General features: G+C 33.6%; 2 protein-coding genes and 1 pseudogene across 2 annotated transcripts; 1 reads left to right on the top strand and 2 right to left on the bottom strand.

Annotated features, from left to right (window-relative positions):
* Nucleotides 1-293: 293 nt before the first annotated feature.
* LOC106373120 lies at nt 294-2181 on the bottom strand (annotated as a pseudogene).
* A 488-nt stretch (nt 2182-2669) lies between these two features.
* On the top strand, nt 2670-4163 carry LOC106375938. Its single transcript, XM_048750286.1, has 3 exons — nt 2670-2789; nt 2893-3635; nt 3723-4163. The coding sequence occupies exons 1-3, from the start codon at nt 2757-2759 to the stop codon at nt 4045-4047; spliced, it is 1101 nt and encodes a 366-aa protein (XP_048606243.1). The 5' UTR covers nt 2670-2756; the 3' UTR covers nt 4048-4163.
* Nucleotides 4164-4213: 50 nt separating this feature from the next.
* LOC106375939 (protein TIFY 5A) lies at nt 4214-5112 on the bottom strand. Its single transcript, XM_013815964.3, has 3 exons — nt 4943-5112; nt 4742-4856; nt 4214-4645 (listed from the first exon to the last, which is right to left on the bottom strand). Exons 1-3 carry the CDS (start codon nt 5008-5010, stop codon nt 4436-4438), a joined length of 393 nt encoding a protein of 130 aa, XP_013671418.1. The 5' UTR covers nt 5011-5112; the 3' UTR covers nt 4214-4435.
* Between the last annotated feature and the right edge of the window lie 12957 nt (nt 5113-18069).

Below are 18069 nucleotides of genomic sequence, written 5' to 3'. Positions count from 1 at the left end.
ATTCTTCCTAAATGGGAGGGGAAGTGAAGTTGACAGCGGTTACGCATCATCATTGACAAAAGTGGTAACTTATGTGGCAACAAAGACAGTCTTAGGACTGTAAGTAATATTGTTATAAAAAATGTCTAGATAATATCATACGAACATAGACAGTTATATTTTATAGTCATTTAAATTTGAGTAATAGATTAGATATCCAAAGATAAAAATGGTTTAGTAGATTATATTTTTGCCGGCAAAAATAAAATAAAATGTTAACTAAAACAAATAAAATATTTGTTTACAACTTTTAAAAATCAAAGCTGTAAATCCAAACACAATGACAAAATTAGAGCACAAAAAAGCTCTAGACCTGAAGTTTTTAGTACATATAAGTAAAATAGGCAACAACTGCATAGGGGAGAGACCAAGGTAAGAAGCAAAATCAAAACTTCATACATATACTAAACAGAGCCATCTTTAGAAGAACTTATGGTTTGGCCTTAATCTTATCGTTGCCGTGAAACTTTCTTCGAGCATCTACAGCTTCTCTGTAGAAGAAAGAAAAGACACTTCAACTCTCTTGAGAGAATGATTTAAAAAAGACAAAACATCACTCAGGTTTCAACAAACCTGAAAGCATCAATGATCTCCTTGATTTACTCTCTCGTAAAAAGCATTGGCTGCCTTATCAAATCGCTGGAGATTCATTGATAACATAGTGAATTATAATGTTTCAGTGTTCAAAGGCAAAGGCTTTTTGTAATAGAATTGAGATGATTTTTACCTATAGCAAACGAAGAGCAGCACCTTCTCGGAAACATTCTTTAGGCCAATCAGGTTTCAGTTCTCTGCAGACTTTAGCATCTGATAAGGCATGTTCAACTTGTCCTAATTGCAACCAACAGAGGCTTAGTTTAAGAAGAAGGTATGATCTGTGGGGTCAAACCAATGGCCGTGGTTCAAAGAAAATGCCACAGAATCACAAAATGGACATAAGCTTTAGAAGTAGTTTTAATGTTGAATACTTGTGTGTAAGCGTCGATGGGAATATGGAATGCGTCTTGTCCTCTTGCTTTTGCTTCTGTGCCTTTCCCCTTTGCTTCTGGAGAGAGCTGTGGAATATATAACAGTGTGCTTTAAAAATTTCATGCAAAAGAGATGCATTTTGATCAAACTTCAAAGTATGAAGTACCTCAGGATTCAGAAAGGTCTTTCTAAATCACAGTCTCTCCAGATTTTGACTTGTTTGAGTTCCCCACGTGTTTTTTTATTTGATTCTATGTGAGCGGGAACTCCAACAAATGTCCAATATAAAACAGTTTCAGGTTTTGTTCACAACATGAAGAGAGTCTCAACAATCTTTATGTTCTCTCTTAGAGATGCAACTTCTAATGGCCTATTGCCATCCTGAAAATCACAGCCATGTGAGGATTTGTGTTTATTTTTAAAGAGCTGATTGTTACGTTGAGGTTACCTCGTCTTTCTTATTAGGATCAGCTCCAGCTTTAAGTAAACAGTTGCTTAACACAAATCTCTAACATTAGCAACTAAGTTGCACCACCAGCAAAAACATTAGCTTTGGCACCTGCCTGTAATTAACAAAATAAGAACCAAGCTTGATCTAAGATGTATAGCAACTGAAACAGCACAACAATCAAATTAGGAACATCTCAAACCTTGACCAACAGCTCTAAGCATGCCATAGAACCAGCCGCCACTGCTGATAACAACGGCGTGACATTATCTTCGGTCTCGGCGTTAGGCTGCAAGACCATGAAAAAATCAAAATTAAAAATACGGTTTAGATGGAAATTCAACTAAAGATATGCATTATACACAAAAGTTTACATCGACATTGTGATCTAATAAGTCATGGACAGCATCCCAAATCAATGGCGTGCCAGACTCACTTTGAGAATCAACAGGAACACCTTTGGACAGGAACTCCTTTAGGAACTCGATTTACCCTAATGATACACAAAACAAAACACTTTGTGATCTTAGAAAGCGAAATGAAATAAGCAACAAGCTTATTAAAAACAAACCTGTTACAGCTGCATAATGAAATGCATTCGCCCTGAACCCAACTCCTTTTAATCTCGAACTGAGTGACGATCTCACGGTCGCCGGCAACATCGAGCAGAGATCGTCTCTCGCGTTGAGACCCACCAACTGGGGTTGCTTTATCATCTTTTCCATTACGACTATCAGATTTTCGTAGCGAAGCGCCACGCCGGATCTGCCCAGAGTTGTCTCTGATAGTTTCAAAAGTCTCGAGCTTTCCATTCACAAAAAAAAAAGTCTCGAGCTTTCTTCAAGAAAAGCAGAAGACGTCGACGCCGTTTTGAGTCTCCCAAAACGCAAAACCTATTCTATAACTGGGCCATAAATGTTTTAGAAAGCTCAAATCAAAAAACATCCTTCAACGAATGAGAACGCGACAAGTGTCAAAAAACCCCCCAAAGAGATAAAAAACTCTACTTTATTAGTAAAGATACAAAAGAATAAAGTTTAGAATTGAAAGTGGTTAGTTCAGAAATTATTGCATCATTTGTAACCGTTGTGAGTGGACCATGGTACTAAATAAAATGGATGAAAAAAAAATTAAACAAAAAGTGGTAAGATTCCAAAAACAAAAATTTCACCAAAAACAAAAATTTCACCAAAAAGGAAAGAAAGAAAGAAAAACTTGGTAGTCACGCTTATTGCTTTCTTTAAAGGGTAGAGAATATCGGTTAAGTTTTTGGCTTTCTTTGGGTTGGTATCGTTCAATAATGTCTCTACTTCTCTCTAAGCTCTCTCCCATCGTAAGCTATAAACTCTTTCTTGCTTGCTTTAGTTATGTCTTGGATGGTTTACTTTGTAGAAGATAGTTGAATTTGTGTTGCTTGCTTAATTACTACTTGGCAGATGCACAGGAGGAGCATGAGCGTTCGTTCGTTTTCATCCTCCATGACAGGTCCGTATATGTCGCTTAGTCTCAAAGTAAATCCCTCGCCGGGAGGCGTCAACATAGGGAAAGTTCTTGTGTTCGACCTAGCCAAAGAAGAGTTACTAGAACTCACAGACAAAGCAATACCTGAAGAAATAATCATGACCAAAGCAACCGGAGCTTCCAAGGGATGGGGATTTTTCAGTGACCCGCAAGATAGCTGCATACTCATCACCGACGTCATGAACCCATGGTCTTGCAAATCAAACCCCAAGATCTTTACTCTGCCTCCACTTACTCCCCTGCCCTCTTGCCAAACTGATGTCATCTGGAGTGTGGCAATGTCTTCTTGTCCTGATGATGACCAAGACTGGGTGGTTGGCATCAAGTCCTTGGGTGACCAGCTGAGTTTCTGTAGGCCTCGTCGCGACTTGCGTTGGACTAAGATCACAACCCCTCCTGACTACTTTCCAACCTCAAATCTCATGTATTCCAAGAAAGACCGCAAGTTCTACTTGACCGGTCCTGGAGGCCATCACTTGTTATCCTATGATCTCCATTTCAAGAAATCCGACAAGCCTGAGTTCCATGAGTTGCAGTTTCGCAACTTTCCAGAGTCGTTCAAGTATGACTCGGAGCAATCAGAGCTGTTTCCTTCTTCTTGCAGGACAGAACGCCTTGTGGAGTCAGCTTCCGGAGATGAACGGTTCCTCGTCAAATGGTATTAATATTATTATTATTATTATAAAACACTCTACCTAGTCTCTATAATTAGCAGTAACCATTGACGTTTGGTTCTTGCATATAGGTACGCAAAAGGATGTTTGGATTCGAGAAAAATATCGTATGAAACGCAGCGGATCATGGTGTTTAGAGAGGAGGAGACAACTGATGGAAGATTCATGTGCTACACTGATGACATTGGAGATATGTGCATCTTTGTTTCAAAGGGAGAGGCTTTTTGTATCCCCGCAAGCTCTTTCCCTGGACTCAAACCAAACTCCATTTATTTTATAGGCTTTGGTGTAGGTGTTTACGATCTAACCACCAGAACCTCCTCTAGTTTTCAGGCTCCCACAGGTGCGCTGAATTATCCTTGGGCCCCTTACTGGTTTCCTCCATCTTCTAGCTAGTGCTGCTACGATTAAGGGTTGCTTCTGTTTCTATTCCCTGTCTACTTGCTAAGATCTAAACCCATTTGGACGAAATATAAAAATTCATTATCAATGGATACAGTTCTTCTTTTTAAGTATAATTCTTAAATACATAACTTGTTTTTTACACACTACGGCTAAAACATTTCTCACCAAATTAATTAATATTCTCTAACCTCACTCTATATCACAAAGAGAGAAAAAATTACATCTTTTTGACTAATGGTTTTCATAAAAATTACGTCTAACTTGACAAACCATGGATGTCAAATGTTTAACCATCCCCAGCAACAAACAAGACATGTCTAAATTATTATTATTATTTTAAAAGTATGTCAACTAAAATTTGAGAAACAAAATAAAAACACTATCGTCGTGAATGCTGATGGTAAGGTGAAGCTGCTTGAATTCGAATCCTCCGTTTCTGAAGAAAACTTTGGAGAGATCTTTTCATAGAAGCCTTTGGATTTGGAAGCTGATGATGATGTAATCGGGTCAACCTGTTCCGAGGATCCGACCCGTTTGAGGATGACCTCTCTTCCATCTCTCTACTCGCGATCGATATTATAGATTTAGCCTGCATTCATTCATAAAAAAACATTAATGGTTAATAAGATCCATTAATTGCTTATAAAATATAATCATATAAATGAATGTGTATATATGTACATACCTGAAGATGGGTAACATTCGAAGAAACACACATTTTTCCATTGTAGAAAATTGTTATCCTCTGAGATTCTTCCTCTTTTGGTAGTGAGTTTCCAGAGCTTCTTGATTCTACCACACTTCAAATCAATTAAATGTAAACTTTATTAGATTCATGTATTTAGATAAATTTCATAGATTTGATTCCAGAGAGAGAGAGACTTACGAGGTATCTGATTCATCATAAGAAGATGTTGGAAAGAGACGAAGTTCCAAGTCGCAGTTTTTCTCCATCTTCTGAGTTGTAAGGACAATAACTGATGATGCTGATGATGGTGGTGGTGGTGATATTGTGTCTGGATTGACGAATATAAGTTTATTTATATGTTTGGTTTATGAGGAGGGAGAGGACGCGAGAGAGCTAGTGGAGACAGAACACGGTATCCTAAGACAGAGACAGATAGATCACAGCTTCTTTTCAATTATCTCACGTGGAAAATGTTATTTCTATTTTTCTATTTGTGCAGTATATATAGGTTTTGGATTTTTTATTGATTGAACTAGAATAAAAAGACAAAAGTCACGAAACTTTATTTTCATTCTATTTTTTTCGTTGCATTTTAATACGTATACTACTAAATCTCTACCGGCGGTTTCGACGCATTTTGTACATTTCCGAAATAGTTCTCTCATATTTCATTCGTTTTGATATTTGTTAAAATTTTCTGTATCTTTGGTATTTTTTTTTATTATACTCCTATATTAGTTCACCGGTATACTAAAGTGTTTGATGCCTACCTGCTTTTTAGTTGTCAAAGTATCGATTGCTGAATAGTTTACCGGTTAATATTCACAGGCGGCGTATCTTCTTAAGTCAATTCTATAATCACTGCACACGCAAATGTTATCAATCTTGGCGGTGTTTGACGAAACTTTTCTGTTGTGCTAAGTGTTTTGACGAAATTTTTTTAAATGATTAAGCTAGAATTAGGATAACTAGTTAGTATTTGATGAAAGCACGTGTTTGCGTCTCTCATAAGTTGCTCCTTTTGATATTTTCTTGCTTTTATTAATTCTTCTACAAGATTCATTTGTATTCTATTTTGTTTGCGGCTATGTAACAAGTGGTAAGAATTGAATTCATGGAGAAAAAAACGTGGTAGGGACAACATTTTGATTAGTGATTGAATTTAGTTGTCAAGCCATCCACTATAATGTTATTTTAGTCAAGATAAAAACATATTTAAAATGAAATCGGTTAAGCAATTGTCATTTACATTCCGGTTTCGTTATTAATATTATAATGTTAAAACTGAGATATGTTGATCAATCTTGGTTAATTTATGCATACGCACCCTGTCTAAAATAATTCGTTTACCTTCAAAGTTTGGTTCAAATCATTATGAATCGGTGGCATGAAGACCTTTTGGCAAATGTAATGGAAACCAGGGGCTAATCCAAGTCTTAATTGAGTTCTCATTGCCAGCATAATTAGTTACTTTAATCATTGAGTCAATGGCATTTTTGTTTGTCATAGAGAAAGAAATTTAACAAACATCCCTTATAGATTAAAAAATAAGAATTACAACATTTTATCTATGATACAAATCATTACTATAATGATTATTAGAATAAGTAGAGAATTAAGTTGATCAATCTAAACATATACTATATTTTTATTAAAATAATCATAAACTAATTATTAAAGTACAAAAGAATATTTCTCTTCATTCATTAAATAATGTTATGAAATTATCTAATATAATTAAAATATATATTCAATTAATGGTTTTGAATTATTAAGATTTCATAACAAATTTTATATACGTCATCATTTTTGTTTAATTTTATATTATTAAAATAAATTAAACAATCATATTCACCATATCATAAAAATTTACATTTTCCTATATGTTATATTTTAAATTTTTAGAGACGATTTAAATTACTAAAATTGTTAAAAGTCTCACATTAAAAAAATTATGATCAATAGTTTAAATTTTTGTATAACAAGATACAAATGATCATAAAACTATATGAATAGAAATTTCCAATTAATAGAAATTCATATTGGAAGTATATATATTTTAATATCTTTTAAATTAAATTATATACCATATAAAATAAATATTTTAGTTCTTAAATTTGCATTGAACAACTATTGATAACTTAATATCATTAACTTTTTAATTTTCATTAATTCTTTTAATATGATTATAAATTATTAAAATTATTAAAAGTCCACATTAAAATTTTTGTTATAAAAATAAAAAATAATCATAAAATCATATGAGTACAAAGTCTTATTTAATAGTAACCATATTAAAAAGTGTATTATATATGTATGTTAATATCATTCAGATTTAACTATATGCCATATAAAATATGTATGTTTGTTTTGATTTATTTATCATAAAAATATTTTAAATAAGAAGATTGATTTTTTTATTTATGTGTTTAGTACCAATTTAATGATATAAACTTGATATTCTAATTTATTTAACATTATTATGTAACAATATTCTAATTTATTTAACATTATTATGTAACAATATTATTTATTTACATATTTTTTTGTATTTTGTAAAAGAAGTTATTTTATAAACATTATTATGTAACAATACTATTTTACATAATTTTATGTATCATTTCTAAAATTTAATAGATACTAGATCTTGACCCGCCCAACCGGGCGGGTGTTATTATAACTTTATAGATTTTTAAATTTATTGTTTTTATGTCTTTTAGTTATTTGTAAATTGTATTAGTGGTTGATATCGGTTTTTGGGTGAAAATTATATGAAATCAGAAAGTGGTATGTTAGATACGTTTGATTTAGCAAGACAAAAACTTAAATCAAAATAATAAAAATGTAATAAGACATATTTTTGTGAATAAAATAATAACTTAAATCAAAATAATAAAAATGTATAACAGTTATTGTCACTTAATTTTTCACTCCACATAATTATTTTACTAAATAAAAAAACTATTTCTATTTCACTTAATTTAGCCAAACTCATCGAAATAGTTCTTTTTATCAGTTTATAAAATCAGTTAAGTATGAACATTGACTATCCATTTAAGTACGGTTTGTTCATTTCGGCTATCGTTTTTTTTTGTTTTAAAATTAGGTCACACTTGAATATTATAAATTTATGTATGAGTTTTGAGTTTGGTTTTTACTGGGTCTGGATGAGTTCGGTTCTGATGTATAGGAACCAAAAAATATCTAATAACAAATGTATCTGAAACGATTTCGGATATTTAAACCAAAAATAACCATATTACCCGATTCGGTCCAGCTCTTTTGAATACAACTACTTATATTATGACACATCTAAAAATATATGAAACTAATTATAAAAACAATTATCAATGTATATAAATATTTGAACAGCTGTTAATGATAAAACCAGAGATAACCATTCATATGTTCAGCCATATATATATATCGTTCTGTATTAATAGTATATGAAACAAAATATACACAAACATTCAGATTGTCACGCTGGTCTCAAAATATCTGCACTTACATGTTTTTGAAACATGTTTTTAAAATGCATGGGTAATTTGAATATCACCTAGGTATTATTTTAGTAAAAATATACGGTTTGTATATCACGAACAACTTGCTTCTCAAGAATATACAACCTATTATTTTAGTAAAAAAAAAATACTTTATTTTGTAATCAATAAATGGGTGATATATATGGATATTTGAGCACGATTTGGGGAATACTTCAGTTTGAAGATATTGTTAACTATTTGGCAAGATTTTCTCTAAGGTTAACTGGATAGTTAACAAAAATGGTAACGAAAACCGAAAATTTTGTATATTAATTACTCGTTTTTTAATGTAGACCAAATTAATTTGGGTTATGTCAGAAGAATATACCCATATAATTGATGCAATAATTTCTGTTTTCTTATTGAATACTCCGTCGACTTCATCTTCTCCAAATGTATACTGTGATAAAGGTATAGGGATAATAGTACAGGAAAATAACAAAAAGTCAATTGCTTCTTATTCCAGTAACGTTACAAGTCAGACTTGTGCAGGCTAACAGAACCTGAACAAAAAGGACTAATATATATATGCACGAGCAATAACAGAAAACATTATTAGTAACAATTTAAGTCATGTTCGTTCATGGACACAGCATTGATACCATCATATATGCTAATGTTTAGAGTGGTTTCAGGGATCCGCTTAAAATGTCTATGAAACAAATTTGAGTAAACGATAGATATAGTAAACATGCAGAACAAACATGACTTGAAATCATATAGCGTTTGATCGAAAGGTTTATTATAGAAGTCACGATGTATATAATATATAAAGGTTTGATTTTTTATGACTGCATATATAAAGGTTTGATTCTGTTCTTAAAACATAGAAATTTTTTATTTATGTAATTGTTGTTGGCAATGTGGGACTCAATGTGATATTAATATGAAACTAAATGATAGAACAACTTAATGTAATGATTTTTCTAGTAGAGAGTCCAAAATAAAATATCACACATGAAAGAAGTCATGACTTCTATTTTAATATAGAAAAGATTTATTATTTGTTATTTTATAATACATAAAAATACAAAATAAATAATAGTGTACGTAAAATGATTTGTATACCGAATATTCATTAAGGCTGAGATTTTAAGCTAGTTTTATTTATTATTCTGTTTATTTAATTTAGATAAGAAACTAACATAGAAGTAAAACACGTGAGTCATGAGAAATACTAGTAACCCATGCACCATTCAATTGATTCATTATCTCATAAACATCGTTTTCGACTCAGAAAATAATTTTGATTACGTGCCTAGATGTGGTCGACTTATTAACGAGTTATCCCATTAACTAAATAAAATAAAACTAGATTAAGATAAACATTATATATATAAATTGTTTTATGTATTATATGTTTTTACATATTATAAAATAATAAATATATATTGAATAATTAAAAGTCAGTAACTATTAAATATATAATTAAATTGGTGCGAACGTAAAAATCAATTTTATTAATCCAAACAATTTTTTAAAATATTTGATAGGATATATAATTAAATTTAAATGATATTAACATACATAGTATATTTTTAATATTAATGTCTATTAAATGATGTTTTCTACTCATTTATTTTTTTTATCATGTGTATCTTTAATAGCAAAAACTTTAAATTACTGATAACAAAAATTTTATTGTGAGATTAATAATTTTAGTAATTTATAATTTAAAAAAATTTATCAATGTTAGTACAAAAATTTTATCAAAATAAATTATTCAAAGTAAATTTTGAAATTAAAATATTTATTTATTCAATATGGTTTATAGTTTAATTTAGAATGATATATATACATATATATTTTAAATCTTAATGATTAATTGAATTAGACTTTTATTTATATGATTTTGTAATCATTTGTATTTTGTCATAGCAAAAAATTTAAACCATGGATCGCAAAATTTGAATGTGAGACTTTTAACAGTTTTAGTAATTTATAGTCATTTTTTAAAATTCAAAATATAACATATACAAAAAAATCTAAATTTTTATAATATAGTTATTGTGATTTTTTAAAATTATTTTAATAGTTTAAAATTAAAAAAATTTGATAGAAGATACATTATTTTTTTATCATATTTTTATTATTCAAAATCTTTAATTGTCATATATATTTTAGCTACATTAGTCAATTCCGTAATCTTTATTTAAGGAAATAATAATGACACTAATAATGAATTTATTGTTAGTTTAAAAAAAAAAAAATTATATAATTAGATAGACCAACATATTTCTCTAATAATTTTAAGAATCATTTTATTGATGACACGTAACTACAAAAAAAATTGTAATGTTTCGCAAATAAACAAATAATATATAAGGGGATAAAAAGTAGTCGACGCATTCGACGGATCCCTTTTTCGTTTGTTTCTATGTCGACGACTCCTTAGATGTGCCCATATACCGACTATATAGAAAACAAAAGCACGTTGAAGATAAATAAAAGTCGTTCGATATTTCAAAAACAAATAAGTTAATTTTGGGACCGAGTTTAACATGTGGTTAGTGTTGTTTGCACAAATCAACAAACAATCAAAAGCTATCTAACAATCTAGCCACTGATATGAAGCTTGCAGTTGGTAAGTTTTGGCACCAACGAATGGACACTGATTATTGTATTTTGTTATAAATCATGGAGTGAATTGCCATTAACTAAGACAAGAAGAGAAAGCCCATCGGCCACATCAAGCCCATCGGCCACATCAAGCCCAACCGCGGCCGCAAGGAGGAGAAAGAGTCGGCCAAAGCCTTAGCCGACTTAGGATATAGATAGTTTCCCTTTCCTATGTTTTAGTAGTTTTTCTATTTCCTCTTGGATAAGGATATGTACACTTTTCTTTTATCTTTATCTTGTAATCCTTATATAAAGGAACCCCCTTGATCATTAATAAGAACACATAAATATTCAGTCTCTAAACACTCTATTTACAACACGTTATCAGCACGATAGACTCCAAAACCCTGAGACAAAACCTAACCTAAAAATCCGTCACACATAAACCCTAAATCAGGCGCAACTTAAAATCGATATATCTCTCAAACCCTGAGGAACCAGACAACGCGCCACATATCAAATTGAATCTCTTGACGAGACGAATCCATCAGCGCAACCCGTTCGTCGATCCGATCTCAGACGCGTCCACACTCGCAGAAACAATACGCGGCACCGTCTTGATCTTTTGGAATCCTAATCCCGAAGAACCCTAAATTGTTCTTGCTTGCGTTCCGGCTTGCAAACTCCGATCAAGCTCAGCTTCAGACGTTCCCTATCCGTGATCAACGTCCTCAGCCTCAGCTCAGCTTGCGTCCAGCTCAGACCAAATCCCCGACCAGACACAACCGTCCGCGAGAAGAAACAAGCTCGCAATAGCTCTCTGCAACGCGACCCGATAGGAGCCATCCCGCGTCCGCTCGTCTCAGCTCGTCTCTGATCTTTGGTGGTCCGGTTCAGACCTGCAAAAACAAAATGAATCGAACCTGGTTGTTTTGTAAAGATTGAAACCCTAAAAGATAATCTCTAAAACTAAAAGCCATAGGTTAAATAGATCAATTCCCTATGAGTAAATCGAAGCTCTATAAGTTCGATCTAAACCTAAAAACGAGATTGATCCATTGATCAATTAAAATCAGAACCTTAAAGGTTTTTGAATCTCAAATCAAATCCCCTTGATCAAAGATCAAATTTTTTCAAAATCCCCTAAAACCTTAATTTTGGAAAATCGGTTTTAATTTTGATTTGAAACTTGAGTGTTTGATTGATCGCCTAGAGCTATGATTAGGATTGTTTTTAAAACACGAATCTGAATTGCTTGAAATGTTTAAATGTTTAAAAACACTTAATCTCGATTTATATTCCTAAAGGCTTAAAAACCTTAATCTTAAAATCGAATCATACTAATGTTTAAACCGAAACCCTAGAATTGATTAAGATTATTTGCATACATATGAATCTGAATATGTATTGCATTCATACTGTTTAAAAGGAATCGACCAGCATGTAGTTTATAAAATCTTGAAACCGTTTGCATTAAGTAGAACTACACGGCCGTGTGGCTTGATGATTGTTTCGCACCATGGTCGATTGGATTGCTTGATTTTCATAAATGCGTAAGACATGTTTGTGGCCGAGCTTGTCGATTATCTTGCGGCCACATGATCACATTGTGAGACTTAATTTTGAATGATGATGTGATTCAGATGTCGAAAATCTCAAACAGAGACTATGCAGCCCTTAATCTCTCCGGAGATAACTACTTGCAGTGGGCGCTAGATACAAAGATCAGTCTAAGGTCAAAGGGACTTGGTGATACTATCATCAAGGGCAACAATGAGACCGATAAGAATCGGTACATGGCTATAAGTATTATACGCCATCACATCATTGAAGGTCTAAAAGATCAGTACATCACGATGGAAAATCCACTAGAACTTTGGGATGCTTTACAGCATAGATATGATCACCAGAAAACGGTGTTACTTCCAAATGCTATAAACGACTGGAAGAATCTTAGATTCTTAGATTATAATTCGGTGGATGAGTACAATTCAATCTTATTTAAAACGGTCTCGATGCTGAGACTTTGTGGTGAAGTAGTAACAGAAGAAGAGTTACTTGAGAAGACTTACTTTACATTCCATTCATCGAATGTGATACTGCAACAGCAGTACAAAATGAAAGGCTTCGCCACATATACTGATCTGATCTCGTGCCTGCTTCTGGCCGAGGCAAACAATGAGGTCCTGATGAAGAACAGTGAAGCTAGACCTGTTGGAACAGCACCATTACCGGAAGCTAATGAGGTTGAAAAGAAAGAACCCAACGAATGCAATTACGTCCAAAACAATAAGAGATCACACGGCAATGGCCGTGGTGGTTACAAGGGGTGTGGCAGTGACAATTACTTGAACAGCCGAGACAACTACTCGACCGGCCGGAAAGGAAACCACAATAACCGTGGTCGTGGTTCCAATTATGGCCGTGGCCGAGGTAGTTATGGCCGTGGTCGAGGCAGCATATCCAAACCGTCTTACTCGACCAAATCCGTTTGTCACAGATGTGGAATGGAAAACCATTGGGCCAAGAACTGTAGAACCCCTAAGCACTTATGTGAGCTCTACCAAGAAAGTCTGAAGAACAAGAACCCGGAGGCTCACATGGTTCACGATTCCGGATATGAGGCCGATAATGATTCCGACATTGCTAAAGATGACCAGATGGACTTTGAGACTGCTGATTGTCTCAAGGACTAAATTTCGATACGACTTGTCTTATTGCTTTATGTTTTGCTTTGATGTTTCACGATTTTATATATATATAATAAGAATTGATTTTGAATTCATTATCTTGCCTGATCTTACTTGAACATATAAATGATTTTAAAGAGTTGCTTAAAGGGCATAATAACCAAGTAAGAAATCATGAATGTGTATAATAAGCATAGTAAAGAAACTATGGCTAAGGCATTGCCTTAAAAGGCATTATACACACCCAAAAGAACATGTGACCCATTGAAGTTATAATGTATGGTTTCCAAGTAGAAACAATGGATAAGGAAGGAAACAAGTTCCTTTAGATTTTAACAAGAAAAACGCCTAAAGACCTTGAAAGAAAGTGGTCGAGACTATACCTATGACCTCTACTGATCAAAACTATGCTACAGATCAATATGATAAAGAGGCAAGAGATGTGGTAACCATATTGAGATAACACCACGAAATTTTACACTATATGACATGATAGGTTTAGCCATCCCAAAGTCTAAACTTGATGCAAAGATTGAAAAGGCACAGAGTTATCCCGTAAAAGATCTCACGTTGTGAAACATGTACACAAAGGGAAACTCATTAGGCTTAATTGTCCCAAGCACCACGACCTTATAGTATGGTCATGAGGGGGAGAGAGGATAAACCCATGATCAATATTACAAGTTCGTGTACTACTATAACGGCCAAACCATAAAGGCCATTACTTGGCCATGTTATAAATGGATCGGTCATTACTCAGGCCATAAAAGACCATTCCTTGGCCATAGAGGCCATGATACAAACGGCTAAACCAAAGAGGCCATTACCCGGCCGGAGAGACCATGTTATGGTCGGCCACAAAGACCATCACCTATAAACGGCTTGGCCACGACTTGGCCATGACTTGGCTGTATAGTGCAGGCTTGACCGCATTACCTATAAAGGTTCGGCCATGTAAGACTAAGACTCTAAAAGTCTATAAGCTTGGAGACATTATGTTTTACATGTATAGAATGATAATATGATCATATGCATCAGGCCATATAAGTGAGCATAGATATTCCCATCTCAGATTGAATACGGGTCATAAAACCAGACATACACCATCTTAGGAGATTTTGAATAAACCACCACATGCATACATGTGCCGTCTAAGATGGAACCTCAGAAGAGGATTGGGAATATATAAGAATAAGATCTTCTCCACGAAATCAAAAGGACCGAGAGCCAAAACATGGGTGATCAAATAGTGGCCAGGTACGGATTACATGAAACAAATGAATCCGAATATTAAAGGAGAAAGATTATAAGCTGGACAAAGAAATATTAAAAGAATGATAAGAATGGTTTTAACTATCATTGTCTTGGCAAAGATCCTCGGACTAGAGATTATAATTTAAGACGTCCAAAGAAAGATTATATAAAGCTAGCTAATTGAGAAGCTAATCGAAATGCCAGAGACTGACCCAAGAAATGACTAACCAGCTTAGCACCAAATGAATGTCCTAGAAGAGACATAATCAAGTTGCTATAGAGTCTATACAAGATAGACCAAGTGTTCCATAAGATAAAGGAATCTCGGATAGAAAAATGGTGCATAGAATACAGATCCGAGATTATACGAGAAACCATACCAGACATTGAGAAAAGGCTGCGCAGCTACACATCTAAGGTACCAAACCATGTAGTCTTGGGACGCCAAGCTACTAGGTAATAAAGGTCCTGGATAATAAGATCTCAAATCTATAGATCATGTCTGGAATATAATGGAACCACATGAAAGTGTCGACACACACACACATTTGTATAAAGATACATAAAGTTATAGCACTTGAACATAAAGAGATGAACGAGGATCATGAACCCACGAAAGAGTACTCATACAATCATAAAAGATCATAGAAATTAGAAAAGATAAAACGTGGAGGTTCAAAGTATCTAAAAGAGAGATGAGCGTATTGGCCATATACATATACATAAACACCATCTGATAAACCAGTGAAATATATGGATCTTGTGAGATAAAGAAACCCTGAGAGAAGGCACATGATCACGAGGTCTAAGAGTGTTCATGTCTTCCTACTTAACAACATTAGATTATAGCTTGTTACACAAGGTACTCATAGAGATCAAAGGAACATATTATAAGGAGATAAACTCCTATGTGGTGGATGCTGCTACAGATTTTCGAAATTGACAATGGTCTGGTCATAAGAAAGAAATTAGATACAAATGATATAGTAAGCATCATATGGATCACTGGATAAGATGGAAGAACAGCTTCGTTCCTAAGCTGATTCATGGACTGAAACATAAAGCAGCTGCATATAGTATGTAAAAGAAATTGATCACGCATGATCATTGATCTTGGAATTGTATAAAAGATAATCCAATACAGTCTATATATTTGAAATTCCTTGTGATTATACTAAACCTAAAAGAGGTTAGTAGGCATAGAATAAATCTATTTGGCTGTCCGACCAAAAGCGTCCGGCGCCGGCCCTTCAAACTAAAGATGTCCGACTCTGTCCGTCTAAGGGCGTCCGACTCTTCAGCAAAGAACGTCTGGCTCTTCTACTAGACGCGTCCAGCTTTTAAGATTAAAAGGCGTCTGGCCCTTCTTCTTGATCACGGGCTAGTAGAGACAAAAGATCAACCGGATACAAATGTATTGTAGTCCATAAGCTTGTGAGAACCGAGATCTATGACCTAATAATATATATTTCAGTGTGTGATATAATCCACAGCAACGGAGGTCATGAGACACCATCAAGAGATGGATAAAGGACTACAATGTCCGAGATAGATATGGTACTGCCTAAGGCAAAGAAATCGATGTCCACATCCATGAGAGTGTTCGACCGCAGAGCCATAATAAGAGATTATAAACTCACAGCAATGATCATTGATCTTGAACACTCATGAGACAAGTAGTGGACATGTATAGACGAGGTCTATGACCCAGACATGGATCGGCCAGATCGAGACATAGGTTCATGATAACCATGTTTAGTACATTGTCCATGAGTACTTGGTTTATCCGACCATAGTAAAGAGTTAAGAGTAGACGATCACGTCTAGACTATGGACATATGCAAACACGATTTGCAAAGACCCAATAGTGATCCCCGAGAACAATATGGTTCACATTGTTTAGCACACATGCTTTACCGGGACACTCAATGACAAAGGATATTTGAAACGACCTAAGAAGTCGAAGTGGTCTAATTACGGTTCAGTAATGATACCGGCCGATTACTCCCATCATATAAATACAGGAAATATCACAAACCAAGATGCGTAGAATGTAGAACCTACACCGAGGTTCACATCAGGGGGAGTAGTGCGTGTTGTACTCTTTTTCCTTCATCATGATTTTGTCCCACTAGGTTTTACTGATAAGGTTTTAATGAGGCAACATGAAGCGTACTACAAATCATGTATGGTTATGGCATCCAAGGGGAAGCGTTATAAATCATGGAGTGGATTGCCATTAACCAAGACAAGAGGAGAAAGCCCGTCAGCCACACCAAGCCCAACCGCGGCCGCAAGGAGGAGAGAGAGTCGGCCAAAGCTTTAGCCGACTTAGGATATAGATAGTTTCCCTTTCTTATGTTTTAGTAGTTTTCCTATTTTCTCTTGGATAAGGATATGTACACTTTCCTTTTATCTTTATCTTGTAATCCTTATATAAAGGAACCCCCTTGATCATTAATAAGAACACAGAAATATTCAGTCTCTAAACACTCTATTTACAACATATTTAATATTCATTTGCACGGATTATTTTTTCTCGATAAAATATTTAGAAGAGTAAAAATGACCTAAAATTGTGAAAGAATTAACACATACTCCTTTCGTTCTTTAATGATAAACTTTTTAGAAAAAAAATTTATTTCAGAAAGATGTATTTTTGTGTTTTCTATGAAAAAATTGTAAACTTCGAGAAAATTAATTGACTTTATTGAATTACTATTGGTTAAAAGTTATTGAAAACTGAAAATTACAGAAAACAATACATTTATTATGACAGTTTAATATGTTTTCTTAATATGTGTAAAAATAATAAAAAGTCTATCTTTGTGGAACGGAAGGAATATTAGTCGGACGGAAGGGTAAATAAATAAAAGATAATATCCCTCTAAACATATAAAATAATTTTTACTATAAACATGAAAATGAAAATATTAACCTGAAATATTTCACCAAAAACATGAATCCTGCTGCCTTCTTTTGTTCGGGCTGATATTATTTATAAGAAAATATTAAACGAACAAAACAAACATGAAAAGTGAAATACATTTTTTTGGTAAAATGAAAAGTGAAATACTTGTGAAAAAGTATCAAAGCAAAAGAACTGATTAAAAGGCAGATCCAGAGAACTGGGATCCGACCAAGCTACATTTTCCAATCAATATTCTGGATTTGAGTTCAAATACAAAAAAAAAAAAGAACTGCTGTATTAAAGGACTAGAGGGAAAAGTCGATAAATAAGAAAATGAATTGCTTAGACCAAAAAACAAAGAAGAATTGA

Source organism: Brassica napus, chromosome C3 (genome assembly GCF_020379485.1).
Source record: "Brassica napus cultivar Da-Ae chromosome C3, Da-Ae, whole genome shotgun sequence".
Lineage (NCBI taxonomy): Eukaryota > Viridiplantae > Streptophyta > Magnoliopsida > Brassicales > Brassicaceae > Brassica > Brassica napus.
This window is presented reverse-complemented; position numbering and strand designations above follow the sequence as displayed.